The following is an 18448-nucleotide window of genomic DNA, read 5'->3' on the forward strand; positions in this document are numbered from 1 at the left end:
CAATTTCCCGCTCACTATGTATCCAGTGTTTATTGCTCTGGAATGGCTTTAAGGTTCTGTGGTAGTTAGATGTTTATCAAAATAATTTTGACAATGAATCACATAGATACTCCCAGAACATTAACTATAATGCCTATGATTATACAACGAAAATCTCCATTTCTTAAAGAAAAATATTAAATATCTAGAACCATTTAAAAGTACCTACACTTAGAGTTTGAATGCACAGGACGAAGGGAATGAAAGAGCCAGCATAGAGGTTCTAGAGGAGAATGTGAAGTGACAAGATATAAGTTAAAGTTGGAGTAACTTTCACGTTCACTTCATCAGCTTTTTAAGAGGCTGAGATTTTAAAATTTAGAACAGTTCAAAGCTGAGTAAAGGCTTATGAAAGTTGGTAAATACTCCAGGTAAGAAAAATAATTTATGAAATTAAGTGGATTTAAATATGATGTTGCTATTTTAATGAAAAGGAAGAAAATGGTTTTATATTATTTATTTTTAATGGGAAGGTCACTCACAATATACTGATGATATTTTATGAATTGCCTAATATCTTGAAAAAAAACATGCTTTAAAACTTTTCATATGAAATCTGAAATTTGACTTCCAAAGAAACATCCTTCTTTTCATATAAATTTGGTTGGTAATAGCATTAATGTACAGACCTGCTTTTTCTGATTTCTCCCCCAAAGTTGAAACCTTATATAGTACAGCGACATAAATGTTGAGTGCATTTTAGCAAGTATGGCCTAGCTCTTTTGCTGAGGCTTAGTCAGTCATAACAATATTTGTTTGTGGGATGTAATCTTTGAAATAGGATGCTAAGTAATTCTCTAACTGGAACTAAAGTGCAATTTAGACATTCCTTGAGGCCATATGTCACTGTGTAGTTCTCCTTGTAGGCATTTCGATGTTCAAATGGAGCTATAATTCACTATTATGATAAAGAGTTATTATAATGGCTCTTCTTTTACCTTTTAGAAGTTTTCATGCTGAGAAAGAAAACATTGCAATGTTGGAGAAAAGGAATATTGGGAGTAAGGAGAGGTGATCGTGATAGCAATATATACAATTTTATATATAAATTATATATATACATACATATATATGTATATATATATGTATATATATATATATATATATATATATATATATATAGAGAGAGAGAGAGAGAGAGAGAGGCATGTTTTCTATGAATGAGAACATAAATTGTACACTACTCTTTAATTTTTTTTTCTCCACACTTAACTATACAATTGTTATCTGAAAATGTTCTAGTTAAACTAAAAAGTAAAAATTCTGTACTTTGACTAGTGACTTTTCTACCAAATGTGCTCCTTCATTTCAACTAGTGGCCTTTTTACTAAATGTGTTCCTGAAGCTACACAATTTTGAAAAGTAGGATTTATTACAACAAAAGCTTTCAAAGGAATTTATAAACTAATGTATAGTCTATGAAGATTTTTAGTTGAGTGGGCATGTTTACAGGGACACCTTTTCACTTTATGGTGCTAGTTGATGTGTGGATAAAATGCAAGATTCTTGAGTAAACGTTACCAAATTTAAATGTCATTAATTTCTATTATCTGTACAGTGAAAACATAATGTCTGACTTTCACACCCTAAGTTTGCCTGTAGTACACTGATTCTTATTTTGTCTGACTTTTTCACCCTGCTGTTTTCCCTTGTGTGACCCTGAAAAGGACCTGTGAAACAACTGTAAAATATCTTCCTCAACCACTGTTTTGTTGAGCTTCCATTTGTCTTGAGTGTAACAAATCTGTTACCGAATTGTCCACAAATTATTTTTCTTTTGGAAGTACCCTTAGCATTCACAGACTGAGTGAAATTGTCTTTTTGGAAAGCAAGACCATGGCTTGATATTTATTCATAACTAAGCAACGTTCATTGTTACAGGGTTAAGAGGATGACATAAGCAATACTAGTAGGGTTTTAAATCATCAAGCTCATTGGTGTATTTTCTCTAAAAGGAAAGGATAATCTTAATGGATGTGATTTTTAAAATATGATATTAAGTTCTCAAATTTTAGGGTTTCTCAGAATCCCCTGGAGGGTTTCTTACATGGGGTTGTTGGGCCCCACTCCCAGGGGTTCTGATTCAGTACCACTTGGGTCCAGCCTGGAAATTTATACTGCTGTCAAGACCCTCGGTGATGTTGCTACTGTTAGTTCAAGGAACACACTTTGAGAACCACTGCCTCAGCATATTGGAACAAGTAATGTCAGCTCCTTTCCCTTTCAGATTATCGTTTCCAGAGGACCTGTTTTTCCACAGTCCGACTCTTAGCTCAGTTATTGACAGCCATTTATTGTAGCTGGAGGCTTTACAGTAAGCTGTTTATTGCTGTTTCCCAACCCAGTTGACAGCTTTTGGGAATTAATTTTCTTGGCCCCAGTTTGCTTTTTGCAGATGTATAAATGAAAATGTTAAAGAAAGAAAAAAGTGACCTATTTACATTTGACAACTTCTTCCAGTCATAAAACAATCTGTGATAGTTCACTAGACTTTTTCGGTCTGGGTAAACATTCATATTTGATTTTCTAAGTGAAATGCTCATTTTAGAGCTTAACATCTTTAACTTTTCACAATCTAGAGTATTTGCTCATATATACATTTGTGTATATATCGAACAAATTATGCATTGAAAATGTGTATTTATGCTGTACTCAAGTGTATACATGTACTTTTACAGCATAAAGGGAATTGCTTCTATTTCCATTCACTTAGAGATACTGTATTACATTTATGATTACTTTTCATTTTTGAGTAATCCCACTACAACCACTACAGAAATGCTGTTTGTCGTGCAAAATGTGCAAGACAGTCATAGAATTGCTATTTAGAACTGTGAGAAAGAAAAATGTAGTTGAAAGTAAAGGAGGAAAATGTTAACCAATGTGAGGCTCACAAAAACCTTCATGATATTTTAAACCACTGAATTTCTCAGTATATTGTGACAGTTAAACATAGTGGCATGTGGAGAAAAACTGCTCCCCGAAATGTAAATTATATTTAAAATGTTACCAGTTGTAATTTTTATTTTTACTCCTCCCTTTTGGCTAAGTGCTCGATGATCATGAAATCAGTTTATGAGGTAGAAGATACCCAGACCCTTTGGATAATGATTCCGGCATTTGAAATGAGGATGGACCATCCGTTCACACTGTCTACCTTTCCTCTTCAGTTTGTGAGACAAATATTTGATATGTTTTCAGCATGATACACCTAGTCTACAAAATTTAAGGTACATTTTATAATTTAGTGCTAATAACCTTTAGGAAAGTAAAAGTAGTAAGTTGCCAGTGTATTAAGCATAGACATGTCTATAGATTCCGGAACATTTGTTAACATAGAAAAAATAATTTCTGTGGTTAAAATATTCTATTATATTGTTTTCTAAATTTTGTTGCAATTAATTCTATAGATAGACATACTGTAAACTGATGTTCCTGGAGTTTCAAATGAGTTGTCCTTCTGGTGTCACATAACAGGCTTTGGCATCATTATAATTACCTTGTAAATATTGTACTTGAAATAATATGTTATAGTCTTATGGTATATACCTAGTCTTATTAGTTAAACATTTCAAGCTATAATTTAGCTTGTTATAATAGCACAAAATAAATGAAAATATATGAAATAGTAAAATAGAGAGAATTTAGATGGAATGCAAGACCTAAAACCTAAAATCAGATTTTTTATAACCAATTGTAAATTATTTTGACTCTTGCAGTTTTATTTTCATACTGAATGTCTATAGAGTACATCCAAAACATTAGAAATGACATGCTATTTTCATAGTCCATTATTTTACGTGATAGTGCTGAGTTATGGAAGCGATACCTTTTCATCATATTTTCTCAAAAGCTCTGTGTCCACAATTATTTTTATTTTATTATTTAGATTTTTTGACTTCTCAATTTTTATTTTTTTTTGGTTTGGGGGGTGGGAGGATGCATAAAACTACAGTGGTTGTGATGGTCAACAGTACTAGACTGGGTTTTTACAGCATTTGGCGCCATGTCAACTGTATCATACTTTTTCAGTATTTTCTCAGATTGCCAGAGTGAAATTCTTAGCTTGCCAATAGTTAAAAAAGACAAAAACAAAACTGTGAATCTGATTAATTGTTTACCACTTTTATTTAAAATCCTTGAAGTAAGCTTTCTCTGAATTCAGTCTGGTGTTTCCTAGAAGGCGATCCTTTATTAAAACTATAAATTAGTCTTTTTCTAATATTAACAAGTCAGTTAATAGCTAATATATTTAACATAGTTGGAAACTAAGTAATAATTATTTAATGTGGATTTTTGAATTTTGGTTTCCTTGACCACTGGTTTTAATACATTTTCCAGAAGTTGTTCCATATCTTGGTCCTAACATGTATGTCAGATTTGTTTGAATATGACTCTAATCTGAGGCCAGGAATTAGAATTTGGGAAGCATATGAGTCAGTCACTTAATAAGTAATGCTGCTAATGTACTATGGCCTTTTTAACAGCTAGCATGCCCCAAATCCGCATCAGATCACAGAAGGCAATCCCAAGATAGAAATGTAATTTCTCGTGTAGATAAGGAGATATACAATTGGTGTTTAAGATTTCATCAGTTGTTTCAGAAAGCTGTTAAATCTGTCAAACATTTCATTTGTTTGATACAAACCTGTTGGGCTGTCAGTCATGAGAAACATAGAACAGGAAAGATATATTACCATGACTGACATTTTGGTTTTGATTTATATCCTTTTTTTCCCTAAGCTAAGAGTCATTAAAATGTGAAATTCCTAACTAAGTTAAACAACCACACTTCCTTAACAGTACTGAGCGATGGCAGGAAGAAACTAGGAAAACAACCCATATTTAATCTCGCTCACTCATGTTTTTGTCCTATATCTAGTTTGTCTCCTACAGACAAGGACAGTGGCAAAATCCGTAGAATTTTCTGAGCCATAATGTATAACATTATGACATTCAAAACTCAAAGTTACTCATTAGGGATCTGTTTTAATATATTTATTCATTATTTAAATGACATGTGAACATATTTTCCCCCATCCTTTAACACTTTGATTGATTGCAGTGTCATAAGCACATATCATGTTTAAACTGATGGACTTGAGAACACCTGTATGTACAGGTGGGAGTGGTGTAGATATAAGCACAGGCAAGATGTCTGAGGCATATTTGATTCTTTCTAATCATTTTACATTGATCTGGAATTCCTTCAGAAAATATATTCTCTTTTATCGAAAGGACTGTACTACAGCTTCACCACTCATGAATTGATACAGATATTTAATTATTTGGCGGCAGGAAAGAACAGAAATATGCCCAATTTTACCATGTTTGTATAATTGCTTGTGTTTTAACATTCTTCCAGTTTGTCTTTCTATCTGACCATCTCTACATTTTCATATTACACTGCTTTGTTAATATCCAGTTTGTGGCCTTTTTCAGTCTGTTAGCACTTGATTAAGAAATACTCTAATCCCTTCCAGGATATTGAGAAACTAATGGATTGCAGAGTATTTGGGTCTTTAAGCTTCAATTGTAAATGGTATGAAGAATTGTCATTGAGCTGATATTTGCATATCTCTCTCCCAGTGCTAGTTACTTTGCCTCTGCCTCCTTTTTTTCTTTTCCTCCTAATCTTCGGCTTTCATTCTAAGAATATTTATTTTAGTGGGAAATAAGCATGCCCTGTGATAGAAATGTAGGATTCACCTCTAAATGAATGCCATCCCAGACAAGGAAGTTCTGGCACATTTTGCATAGATCTGTATGAACACAGTGAACCCTTCATAAGCTCTTAGATTCCAGGAAATCAGTGCTGAAAATTAAGTGGGGTTTTAAAGATTTGCAAAGTAGAGAGCTTTGTATAATGCTAGTATTGCAGGTGCCTATTAAATATGAAGTAAAAGCTTTGTAATACAACTAGCTAACACATTTCCCACATTAGAGTGATTTATAACCTAGGGAATTAGTCTTGCCTATTTTCTCCAAACACAGAAATACAGGATGCATCTGAAAGAAGAAAAATTTCAAATACATACCGTAGAATGAACAGATTTTCCGGTGATGATTCTAACCATTTAAGGTAGACAATGCAGGCTCTCTCACACATACCTGTGGTACTTCCAGTGCCCACTATCTGGTCTTCTCCTCTCCCGAGAAGAAACTCACACTTGTGTGTGCAGATTCTCCTCTAAATGTAGATCAGATTAAAATCTTAGGTATTTGTAAAACTATAGCATCATCAGAATGAGGAGGGCTGGCCACTCAGTGAGTGCTTTGATCCTCCTAGGAATTGTCTTGAATCATTTCTCAAACTGTACTTTCAGAATTCATTTCTGCCCTGTTTGTAGTGTGTATTTGTAGCACCGCATTTCATTCCAGACACATGGGAGTACGTGGTTTGCAGAGTATTTACCTTCATGACAGTGTTCAGTCAAATGCCTCACTGTTCTTAAATGCTTAACGTCTTTGGCCCTGTTAGACATGAATCAGTGGAAACAGCCATGCGTATTTTTTAAATGGTTTTTCAAATTTTGTATTTTTTTAGAAGAAAGAAAAAAGTATGTAATCCCTTTGCAGTCCACAGTGGGTAGAGGGGACTTGCTGAGCATCATCATAGATGATTGATTTTGAAAACAAAACAGTTTTTGTGCAAGACAACAGCAACCGCAATTCACAGCAAATTGAGGTTTTTTTTCTCATTAAACAAACCTCAATGAGGAAAAGAATGGAAACACAGAAGGATATAGAAAATGAAGCCGTGTGTTTTATAGGAAGAAAATGTCTTTTGCTGACAGTAGTTCCATAGTAGATCTTTTCTTGAGGAAAAAAAAAAAACACACTGGTGCTTTTTTGGATTCGGAGGATACAACCAATCTGTGCCTCTGTGTGATAGCAGCTGCATGCTGAGGACTTTCAAATACACAGCTACAGAGGATTCTGCAGGGAACTTATTGTAGAAGGTGCAAGTGACAAATGGAGACAAAATGGAGTGAGTTTTGAGTTGTGAGTTGATGCTCTCCTGTGTCATATGTTCATGGCATTGAACCAATTTTTACATTGGAAGTCTAGAATAGCCTTCCCTCTGTTTGTCAACTATGAAAACACCTGGGTTGGCAAATTTTCTTTGCTCCCTTTCTTGTCATTCACTAGGTAGACTATTCATTTGTTATTTAATATATAGCTGCTTTCTTGTTTCTTGATAGATTTTTAAATTATACAAAATTATTTCTGTGTATCTTCCAAAAAAAATAGCAAAAAAAAAAATCTTTTGCCCAAGAATATCCATAAAGTGACAAATAAAACGCTCAAATGTGGTCCTCCTAGGAATAGCAAATCTCTATTTATATTTTTTTCTTGGCAATTTTTAAAATCTGTTTTTTCTTACTGATACCATTTTTAAAGTTAAGAAATCATGTTAAATTTAGCTATATAGATTAATGTTTCAATGTATTCCCAATCCATTCAAATTTACAACATAAAAAAAAAAGATGTTAGAATTTTTATGAAAATACGTTCTCTTTTTTTGCTGCAAATGGAAATGAGTATCAAAATTACATTAAACCATAGTAAAAACAGGCACAATCTTAAGGATATTTTTGTTTGACATGAACTTATTATTTTTATTCTTGGTCTTGACAGCAAAATCTTCTGCCAAATAGTGACAACAAAATGTTTTGAATAAAGATTGATTTTTTTTTTTCAAATTGGTAATAGTTAAGCAAAATCATTTTAACACCTAAAGTCTCTGTTTTAGAAAATTAAATTCTGCTTTAGCTAAAGGTTGTTGACTTCTGGATGATACTGGGAGTAATGCTCCTCAGGGTTTAAACTATTCTTGCAGGGCCATGTGGCATTGGCAGAGCTGTGTGTCCTCCCCAGCCCTTGCAGTGTCAACCCCAGGAGTATATTCAATTCTTCAAAACAGGGCCTGGTTCCTCATGATCTTTTTGTCTCAAATGACAACTCAGTCAACTCAAATCCTGGTATGTCATAAAGCTTAATAATTTAGGAGCATGTAAGAAAGTTCCTCAAAGTAAGAGACTATGTCTTACTTACCTTTGTACGTCCAAGACTAAACTTATAGCAGTGCATAGAAGAGTGAACTTGGTAGGCATTCAATAAATGCTGACCTAACCTGAGAGCTCAGCTGATATTGGAATCATGCTTTATATATGTATAATATTTCCATTCATTTAATCTTTATAGCAACAATACAAAAAAGATATTACCATTCTTACTCAACTTACGTAGAAATTGAAAAACCTGCAGCTTTTATTTTCAGTCTACAACCGTACCTCTAGATTGGTATTTCTTACCCATATGTGGTCTATTTTACCTGTAAAACATTTCCTAGGCCAGATACAAGTTTGAAGCATCTTATTCATTAGGGACATTATTTGTGTTGAAAAGGACTGCAACCCATTTATTAAAAGCCCACAGGACAAGGCAACTCAGGGCACCCAATATTGTTCTTCATGAGTTACCTCCCAGGAAACTAACTCTGGAGAATAAGACTACATGAAAGTGTAGTGAGCATATGACACACTAAAGCTCATCTGGATGTATTGCTGTGACAGAGGCCAAAATGAGTAAAGGATACACCGGGAGTGCCAAAAAATGTATACAAGTGGACACTTTGGTTAACGTTGCTCAAGCAGTAGTTCGCTGTCATGGGAAGTGTCTGCCCACTGACGGTAACCACTTTGAGCACCTCTTGTAATTGCAGAAGTCAAAAGTGACTTGTATTCATCTTTTGTTATTGGTATATATTGAGTATTACAAGTTTAATAGTTTCTTCCTTGCTTAAAATGTGTATACATTTTTTTGGCACCCTCTGTATATGGGGAAAGTTCTGAAGGTCTGGCTTTAGCCACTGTCCCTGTTTTTCTCTATAGCAACTGGAGCCTAGATACCAAAAGTTCTAATTGGGTTTAAGAAGTGTTTGTGTGTGTATGTGTGGTTGAAAAGTCCCCATGCTGCCAATCTAAGAAATTATGATCTCTGTGGCACCCCACCATGCACATTTCTGGAGGTCCAGTGAAGACCCACCTAACCTCACCTAGTCCCATAAATGAACAAGTATAGTAATTCTCAGATTCTGCATTTTGCCATTTTAATTTTTTTTGCACAGTGCAGTATAATTAAGACCTTTGTGTCATTTATCACTGTCTTGACTAATCATTTCTGTATTTAGATCAGTGAGAGAGTAGAAGAGAATTAGAAAACTGCTGATTCTAATATGCATAAATACACTCTTTTATCACTTACTCATATATATATGTGGTTTCCATTTTCTCCCTCATTTCTTAGAACTATGTCTGCGCATTCTAACATCTTTCTTCATATTAGGATATAATGGGAAGGGAAAGGGGGACTAAATAAACAGGATCGGATTCCTTTTCTTCCAAGCCTCCTCATCCAAATATTTTAAAAAAACTTTTAAAAATTAATTTCGTGTGTACAAAACACTGTAATAGATAGACATTTATCATTTATACCCCTCACAAAGTAATAACCCCCCTCCCCCATCCACTATCCCTCTGACATCGCACACAGCCATTACATTTCCACTGTCTCTATTCCTAATGCTGTACTCTCCTTCTTGTAACCATATATGTGTGTGTGTGTGTGTGTGTATATATATATATATATATAATTGTAGTTGACATTCATTATTGCTCAGCTTCAGTTTCAGGTGTACAGTGCAGTGATCAGACATCTACATCTTTCCTGAGGCCGTCCCCTAACGACACAAATGTCCATCAGATACCCTACAGAATTTTTTCAACATTATTGATTACATTCCCCAAAATTGACTTTCATAACCCCGTGGTGATCTTGTGGCTACCAAATGTGCTTTCTAATCCCCTCACCTTCCCCCTGTTCCCACCCCTGCTCCCATCTAGCAACCCTCAGTTTTTCCTCTGTGTCTCTGAGACTGTTTCTGATTAGTTCATTCATTTATTCTATTCTTCAGATATCACATATAAGTGCGATCATATGGTATTTGTCTTTCTCCATCTGACTTATTTCACCTAACATAGTGTTCTCTAGGTCCATCCATATCATTGCAAATGGTAAGATTTTGTGCTTCTTTATGGCTGCCTAATACTCCATTGCATAAATGTATCACAGTTTCTTAATCCAGTCATCTACCGATACTTTGGTTAAACCTTTGAATACTTAGATTATTGAATGATTATGTCTAAACATAATGATTAACTAAACCTACAGTTAATAGTAGTGCAGCTTTTATTTTCAGTCTACAACCATACCTCTAGACTGGTATTTCTTACCCTTATGTGGTCTACTTTTACCTGTAAAACACTTCCTAGGCCAGTAACAAGATTGAAGCATCTTCTTCGTTAAGGACATTATTTGTGTTGAAAAGGACTGTAACCCATTTATTAAAAGTCCACATGACAAGGCAACTCAGGGCACCCAATATTGTTCTTCATGAGTTACCTCCCAGGAAACTAACTCTGGAGAATAAGACTACATGAAAGTGTAGTGAGCATATGACACACTAAAGCTCATCTGGATGTATTGCTGTGACAGAGGCCAAAATGAGTAAAGTATATACCGGGGGTGCCAAAAAATGTATACAAGTGGACACTTTGGTTAACGTTGCTCAAGCAGTAGTTCGCTGTCATGGGAAGTGTCTGCCCACATACAGTAACCACTTTGAGCACCTCTTGTAATTGCAGAAGTCAAAAGTGACTTGTATTCATCTTTTGTTATTGGTATATATTGAGTATTACAAGTTTAATAGTTTCTTCCTTTCTGAAAATACGCATACATTTTTTTGGCACCCTCTGTATTTGAGGAGAGTTCTGAAGGTCTGGCTTCAGCCACTGTCCCTGTTTTTCTCTATAACAGCTGGGGCCTGGTAACAAAAGTTCTAATTGGGTTTAAGAATTGTGTGTGTGTGTGAGTGTGTGTGTGTGTGTGTGTGTGTGTGGCTGAGAAGTCCCCATGCTCGCCAATCTAATCTTGGTATTTGTTTAATAGAAACAAGTTTGGAGGGGAAAAAAGTTATCACATTAAAAATTTCCCTGGATAGACTTTTGAGCCATCCAGACAACACCCAGTATCATGTATGAATTCTATAAAAAGAAACATAATACTAATTGAATAGTGACTAAAGCAGTGTCTAGCTACTATATTAATTTTAGAAAGATAAATTTGGTATCTAATAGAACTCATAGTAATGGTTTCTCAAGACTCAAATAGACCTTTGAGATTATTTGGCCTACTTACTTCCTTTTCCAGATTAAAAAAAATGAGACTATAAAAAGTAATTTGATTTTTGAAGTAAAAAGAATGACTTAATGAACTGTAACTTAAAAACTATGTGACATTGGGTACGTCATTTAAATGCACTGTCCTTGCTTTCCTAAGTCTATAAAATGGATGTAATCATGCCTAATCTGTAAGCTTTTTATGATATTAAGGAGCAGGTATGTGGGTACATGTGAATGTCTGGCCCATGGTAGGTAGATACTAAAGAAAGAAAACAAAAACAAAAACTACCTGTTTTTCTACCCCTTTTGTCCTTGGATACCAAGTTACCACTGACAGAGACACCCTATTTGACTTAATACATGTTCTTGGTTTTGTTTTTGGTGGTTTTCTGGAATCTGAGTTTCATTATATGTTTTTAATATGCAAGTTATATCTATTTATTTGCTTTTGGTATAAAACACTGCTTTTTGGTTATTTAGGATTTCTGAAATGTTGAGCTTTGTAACAGCATCAGTGTACAACAGATAGGATATTAGATTTTCTTTTGATATTAATCCATGTTGTTTCACAGTTGTATAGTTGTTTCATCTTTCATTTTGAGTATTTCACTATATTAATTTGCATTTTGTGTTTTAAGATTATTTTGCTTCTTTCAGTATTTGTTATTAATTTATTTCCCTATTGATTACCCATAGGGACTCCACCTGTGTGGGGATTTTCACCTTATCATCACTCCTATTACAAAGCAACATATAAGAGAGTGAATCTGTTTCATGAGTTGTACTTAACACAGCTGGGGCCATTTTAAACCTGCTGGTTTTTGCTTCCAATTATTTAATAAACTAGAAAGCATCTATACTGAAGTAATGGCATCCATGGTGTAATGAAACTAGTTAAAATGCCTTGGAGCATTTGGATCATTTTTCTGGGATTCACCAAATTTATGCCAGAAACATAATGACCAAAATTTTTTACTCAACTATTTTTGTTATTTTAAAATAATATATATGCATTTATAAATAAATGTTTAATATCTGAATATGCAAGTTTTTAATGTTTGAGTATGTGGGTGACATAACAGAAATGAGACCCAACAAATAATATATAATATGTTATGATAATATCTGAAATACGTTTTCTTAATATCCTGGGGCCAAAATCATTGCCTAATGTTGGAATAGCTGAAAACATTAAGATAAAGCGAATGATTTGGATTTGGAAAAGAATATAGTGAGGATTTGTCATTAATTCAGTTAATTTTATCAACAAAATAAGAAGTAGAAATAGTCAAATTTCAATTGGTCTCATTGTGTCTTAGATTGTAGAAATTAAATTTTTAACTTCTGATTGATGTTCGCTACCCTTTCAATGCATTTCAATTGTTTGTAGACTGACCTTTTGGTTCAGTTTTGATTTCATATATATATTCAATTGCTCTGTAAGAAGAAAGGACTTTAAAACAAAACAGACAATGGCAAGAAAACTTATTCTTTGTTCTTGGAAAAACTTAAACAGATAACACATGGCAAAGTGGCATGATTTCCTTTAGACAACTGCTCATTTTATAATAAGATGTGATATCCGTCTGACAGCATTGGCATACTGAGCAGAGTGAGGACAGAATATGGGTTTTACCTTGGGTATCACACTTCATGGAGTCATAAATATTATAGTATGGCATATAGTAGATGTTCAATAAATTCTACTTAATCCCACAACTGGGGCAAACGTGGAGATAATCAGGCAAAATGAGAGTGTTGAACACATTTTAAATGGCAAGAATCAGACTTTAAGTGTTTGGCTTCATTGTTTTATTTGCAATGTTTTGCATTTTCATGGCATCAAGTAAATAGACATGTACTATATATAAGCTAAATGTAAATTCAGATGGCACCATTGTATGTTGTCCGTATCAACAATATCTTCTACTAACTCATAGAAGAGAGAGGTAATTGTACATCCCATGAAGTTTATGTAAATTCTAGTTCAGACAATTACCAAATACTTATTTTATCAAGAGAATTATATTACTTGTACTGCACCTTTCACATCTTTCCTTTTGTAAACAGATTCACTCGATTTTCTCATTTAGCAATGTAAAGGACTTTTGCTTCCTTCTGAACTCTTATGTTATTTGGGCTGAATCCTGACAACTAGACAATATCCATTCAGCCTTATCAGTAGACTTCTGAACCATATTTATATTATCCTTAATATAGAATAAAGCTTATTCCAGAATTATATCCTGTAGTTTCAAATGTGTATTATTTTTTAAAATTTTCTGATATATAAGTATGAAATTTTTCTGCTGCCAAAGAACTGTGACATGATCTATTGATATATATGAAAATCAATCTTTTTATTTTTTATTAATTCTGCTATTCAACAGACATCTATTGAGTAACTGCTGTGATCTAGGAATTAAAAAATAAAAAGGAATAAAACGTTGTCTTTGCTCTGAAAGATTCCAGTGAGTTTTAAACAAAATAACATTTTTTTTGAATTCTCTTACTAAATATATATATGTATGTGTGTGTGTATATATATATATATATATATATATATATATATATATATTCCCTCAGTTTTAAATTGATGTCATTATTTCCCTGAAATATATTTTTAAAAGTATCTCCTTTTTTGAACTAGTGCTGGAGACTTTATCTTTCAGTAGGGTAATAAAATTCTAAGATCTATTACTCTAATTATAAGAATGCCAAGTTTAAATTTATCCTTTGGTTAATTTAGAGGGAAATGTACTTTTTCATCCTTAAAATCACATTTCTTCTACAGGCAAAGGTGTTAATAAAATATAGTTGCAAGTAAAACTTGATATTTGTAACTATATGAGATCAGCATATTTTCTATAGTAAAAAATGCTTTAAAAACATGGCACATATTGATAATGTTGACTAATAGCATAAAAGACAGTTCCACTTATATAGGGATCCACTTAAAAGGGGCATTTTGAGTCATGATATTCTACAAAAGAATGTCCAGCCTTCACCCTTTGAAAAGACATTACATAGACATGGGACATAGATGTTAAACTCTGGTTAAAATAAATGTTTGACTTAATTGGCTTTTACCTCCAGATGGTGCTGACCTTTATTATATATAATTTTTTCTTAAATTGAAAAAATTTCATATCCTAAAAGTTTGGTTTCCTTTCATCACAGCACAAAATGTTATTATTGGGCTTTACATTTCAGGCAAGACAGACTATGTTGTTTGTAACTTAATCATTTCTAAAACTCTAATAATTTACATATGGATGAATGTTTATATGAGCAGGCCATTTCAAAATTTCAACATAATATTCAAGCAAAACAAATCTTTTTTTTTTTTTTTTTTAATAATGCTTTTAATGACTTACTTGAATATTTTTGTGCAAATCTATTTTTAAGGTAGATTGTTACTGTCAGAGAATGTACTATTTTATTTGTAGTTAGGCATCAGTGGTAACCATCAAGCTGGTGCAAAAAAGAGCTTTCCAACTTCTCTGCAGCTACTTAAGCAAATAGCTCCCAAGTAATTACTATAATGTGAATGCACTAAAAAATTGAAACCTGGCAAAATATGTAGATCTCAGGAATAAAATTTATAACAGCGCTTTTTAATTTAATATATTGATTAAAATATATACAATTGTTTTTGGAAATAATAAATATATTGCTATAACCGAATCATGTAATTAAATGTAATCCACTGTTCAGTAATATGAACATGGGCAGTTTGGAAAGCTAATTTAGAACCAAGCAACAGGATATAAGCTTAGTAAAACAGATACATTCAAATAAAGGTTTCTGTGGAAATTAAATGAGGGATACACTGTCTGTATTAACCAATTTCTACATAAAATTAGAAATGTGACAGTTTCACCATTACCCACAGTGATAGTTAACTTGGTGTTTTTACATAGTTTTAATTCCTTGCTCAATATGAATTGATATAAGTGACTATGCATTGCTTTACCAAAGAAAATAAACCAGTAGGGGTTATTAAAATAAAAACTTAGATTTTCCCATTTTCAAAACATTTATACACTTTGCTTTCTCATTTCTGGCAGCAATAATATCTACTCCAAACCACTTATACTTTGCTAAAATTTCACTTAGCATCTTGAGAATGCAATTTTCTCATCTGAAAGATTATTGGATTCAGGCATTTTTTTTGTTTTAATTTTTATTATTAAAAATAGAACTACAGCTTTTGTGAATTACTTAGGGAAATATCAGTGTTTGGCAGGTCTCCTCTTACCACCCAACTCCGTTTGGCCTACTTCTTTCTATCATCAGTTGATAGATGTTCAAACAGTACCAATCAATGTTAACATTGGCTCAAGAAAAACAATTACAAAGTAAATCATACGGTTCAGGCTCTCCTGACAATGAACAATTTGCAATATTTTCACTGTTTGTATGATCTGTGTTATCAGGCTCTTGCATTAGTGTTGATAAGAGAGCATTGCCTTTATCTTCTTTGAGGTCTCTGCCTGATTAATTTTTCCCTTCTGAACTAGAAAATTAATTTTATTCTCCTACATCGGAATCACAAAACGGAAGAATTATAAAACCTCAAGCAGATTACTGGTATTTATACTTTGATGGGAAAACTATCAACTTAAAATAATATGTAGCTACCATATTTTATATCAGTAATATTATACTAGTTATGTTTAAATTTTATTTTCTGTCATAAGGCATTTTTAGCATTTCAACTTTTGTGACTATTGGAGAATTCCACATAATTCGGGGATAATGAGTACATATAGTTTTAAAAAAGTCAAACAGTAGTAATTTTGATTGATGATTCATTTGTTTACAGGATAAGTCTTACAAAAGCTAATTCAATCTAATGCTCACGGATTTTATTGGCAGCTCCTTCATTCAAAGACAAAATTGAGTAAACTTGAAGAAATGATGTAAATACTCAGAACTGTCAATCTATTGCTGAAGGAAAATCAAGTTTGGGATGAAAGGGACTAAATTACAAATAAACTGAAGTAGCCCCCAAATATACCACCTGAATGTGGAACAGATGCTAATTGCTTATAGGAATATAAATTAGGACTATGTTTTGTCATAGCAGAAACTACCACATTTTCTCCAGAACTCGGAAGAAACAGGGCCCTCTTAGAGGGTGGTTGTCATCTGTGCAGTAGTGTAGGAATTCTTACTCACTAATATCTCAATGATTTCAGAACTTCAAAATGTGCTGGCATTTAGTACTGCTTACTGTGTTCTGTTCTTTCATCTTGTAAAAACTTGACGAAAACCCATTCCTATCATTGGTGTTGGTGGAGGTATTACAAAAAGAGTATTTTACACTGTAGGTAGATGAGTTCAGGAGTTACTTTGTGAGTTTGGAATGCTAATCTAGATGGAACAGGTGTAGTTTCAGAAATGGCACACGTTGGCCACCAGATACTTTCTATTTGTTTTTCATGTTAAGCAAATTGTCTAATACTATTACCCTGAATGTGGTGCAACAAAGGTACATTTCTTAACCATATGGCTATCTGCACATGATATGTTTTCTAAATATTCATTGCATAGATGTAAGGTCATTTGGAGGTTATTCCAAAAAAAATAATAAATCCCCAAACTAATGTTACTAATTCAGGTGACAGCAAAATTTACAGAATTTAAAAGTGGAATAAAACAACAACAAAAAACAGATTAGTGTCAAATGAAAACCCTGTGATTTCTGTATAAGAAGTGCTTTAGCTATTTGGGGCAGTAATTGGTGGAATGAGATGTAAGGAGTCTCTGACCAGGTGAGAGTTGGACAGACCAAGACTTAAAATCCTGTGAGTTTCTGGAACATTGTCATGATGAGCCATTTTGTGGACAATACAGCAAATCACAGCTATATGATTAATCAAATCAGTTCTCTATTGTAAAACTACAAAAAGATGATGTCCACTGGCATATAATTTGGAATTGGATGTTTGCAGATTAATGAATTTACGTAGCCTGTGCCTTCTAATATTTTGCCGGGAAAGAAAGAAATTAATTAAGAATTGGGATAAAGCAACATTCAATAACCATAAGAGAGTTATAGTAGCCTCTATATACGGGGAAAGCTAATAATAAAGAGAATAAACTCATTAATAGTATGTAATGGAGATTGAAACTAATTATTGAGTACTTTAACATGATTCATCATTACTTTATTACTAAAAAAATATAAACATGCTTTTAAACATATTAAAATAACTGGCCAAAATAAACCACAGTAATTTCAGCTAAATAGCAAACAATTTCATGGGAGACATGGAAGATCTGGGCTCTGGGAAAGAAGATCACAATATTCACTTTGGTACCATTATTTCTTTATTTCCAGAAACTTAGTTTACAATGCTTACAAAAGTAGGTTTTCAACACCAGATAATAAGAATGGCCAACACTTGAGTGCTATGTCCCTGCCATCCTTCTCAGCTCTTTACATATATTAACTTTTTAAATAGCAACAATGACCTCGTGAGGCAGGTATTATTGTCAATGTCCCTCTTTTACAGCTGAGTTAAATTTTTTGCTTCAGGTTACAGTTTGTATAAGTGGAGAGCAGTCCACAACTTGACCCCTAACAGTCTTATACTAGACGCCTTGCTTGTCATTACTATGCAATACTGCCTCTATGATTGAACTTTTATTTAAAAAATAAAATTATGACACATGACCTAGAGTTAGTTGTGCCAAAAATATACAGTTTGTGTAAAGGAAAAAAAAAATAACAAGTCTAATTTAATATTTTATTTTTAATTAGTTTTGTATATAAATGTCACCACTGAGCAAATGACATGATGATACAACCATACATACCTGGGGCACGGGTGGTTCTTTCCAGTTTACTATGAACCTTCCCTGCTAGTACATAGTAAGACCAGTAATAGCATCTGTGTCTTTTAGGGAGTAGGACTCTGAGTCCTCTTCCCACACAGTAGATTTTAGTAGTGAATTTCAAACATTCTGCTAATCTCAAAATAGAACAAGAATTTTGCGAGTGTCCTTTTTTAAAAACTACTCCTCATATCAGATAGGAATGATCCTAGAAGAGGGGAGGTCAAACTATTATAACAAAAAGATCTCTCTTCTCCACTAGACTGGAATGATGCTCTCCTTTTTTTTTTTTTTTTTTTTTTTTTTTTTAATTTTTA

General features: G+C 33.2%; 1 protein-coding gene across 9 annotated transcripts in view; it reads left to right on the forward strand.

Moving 5' to 3' along the window:
- The window catches only part of PCDH9 (protocadherin 9), a 918924-nt gene that overhangs the window by 6424 nt on the left and 894052 nt on the right, over positions 1-18448 (forward strand). The window contains exon 3 of one of the 9 annotated variants that reach the window (XM_019712379.3): positions 3090-18448. The exons of the other annotated variants lie outside the window; for them this stretch is intronic. Coding sequence (XP_019567938.1) covers positions 3090-3245 — 156 coding nt within the window. The 3' untranslated portion in view covers positions 3246-18448. The remainder of the gene's footprint in view (positions 1-3089) is intronic. 9 annotated transcript variants of the gene reach the window in all.

Source organism: Rhinolophus sinicus, chromosome 16 (assembly GCF_057876585.1).
Source record: "Rhinolophus sinicus isolate RSI-liver-muscle chromosome 16, RSI-T2T, whole genome shotgun sequence".
Taxonomy (NCBI): domain Eukaryota; kingdom Metazoa; phylum Chordata; class Mammalia; order Chiroptera; family Rhinolophidae; genus Rhinolophus; species Rhinolophus sinicus.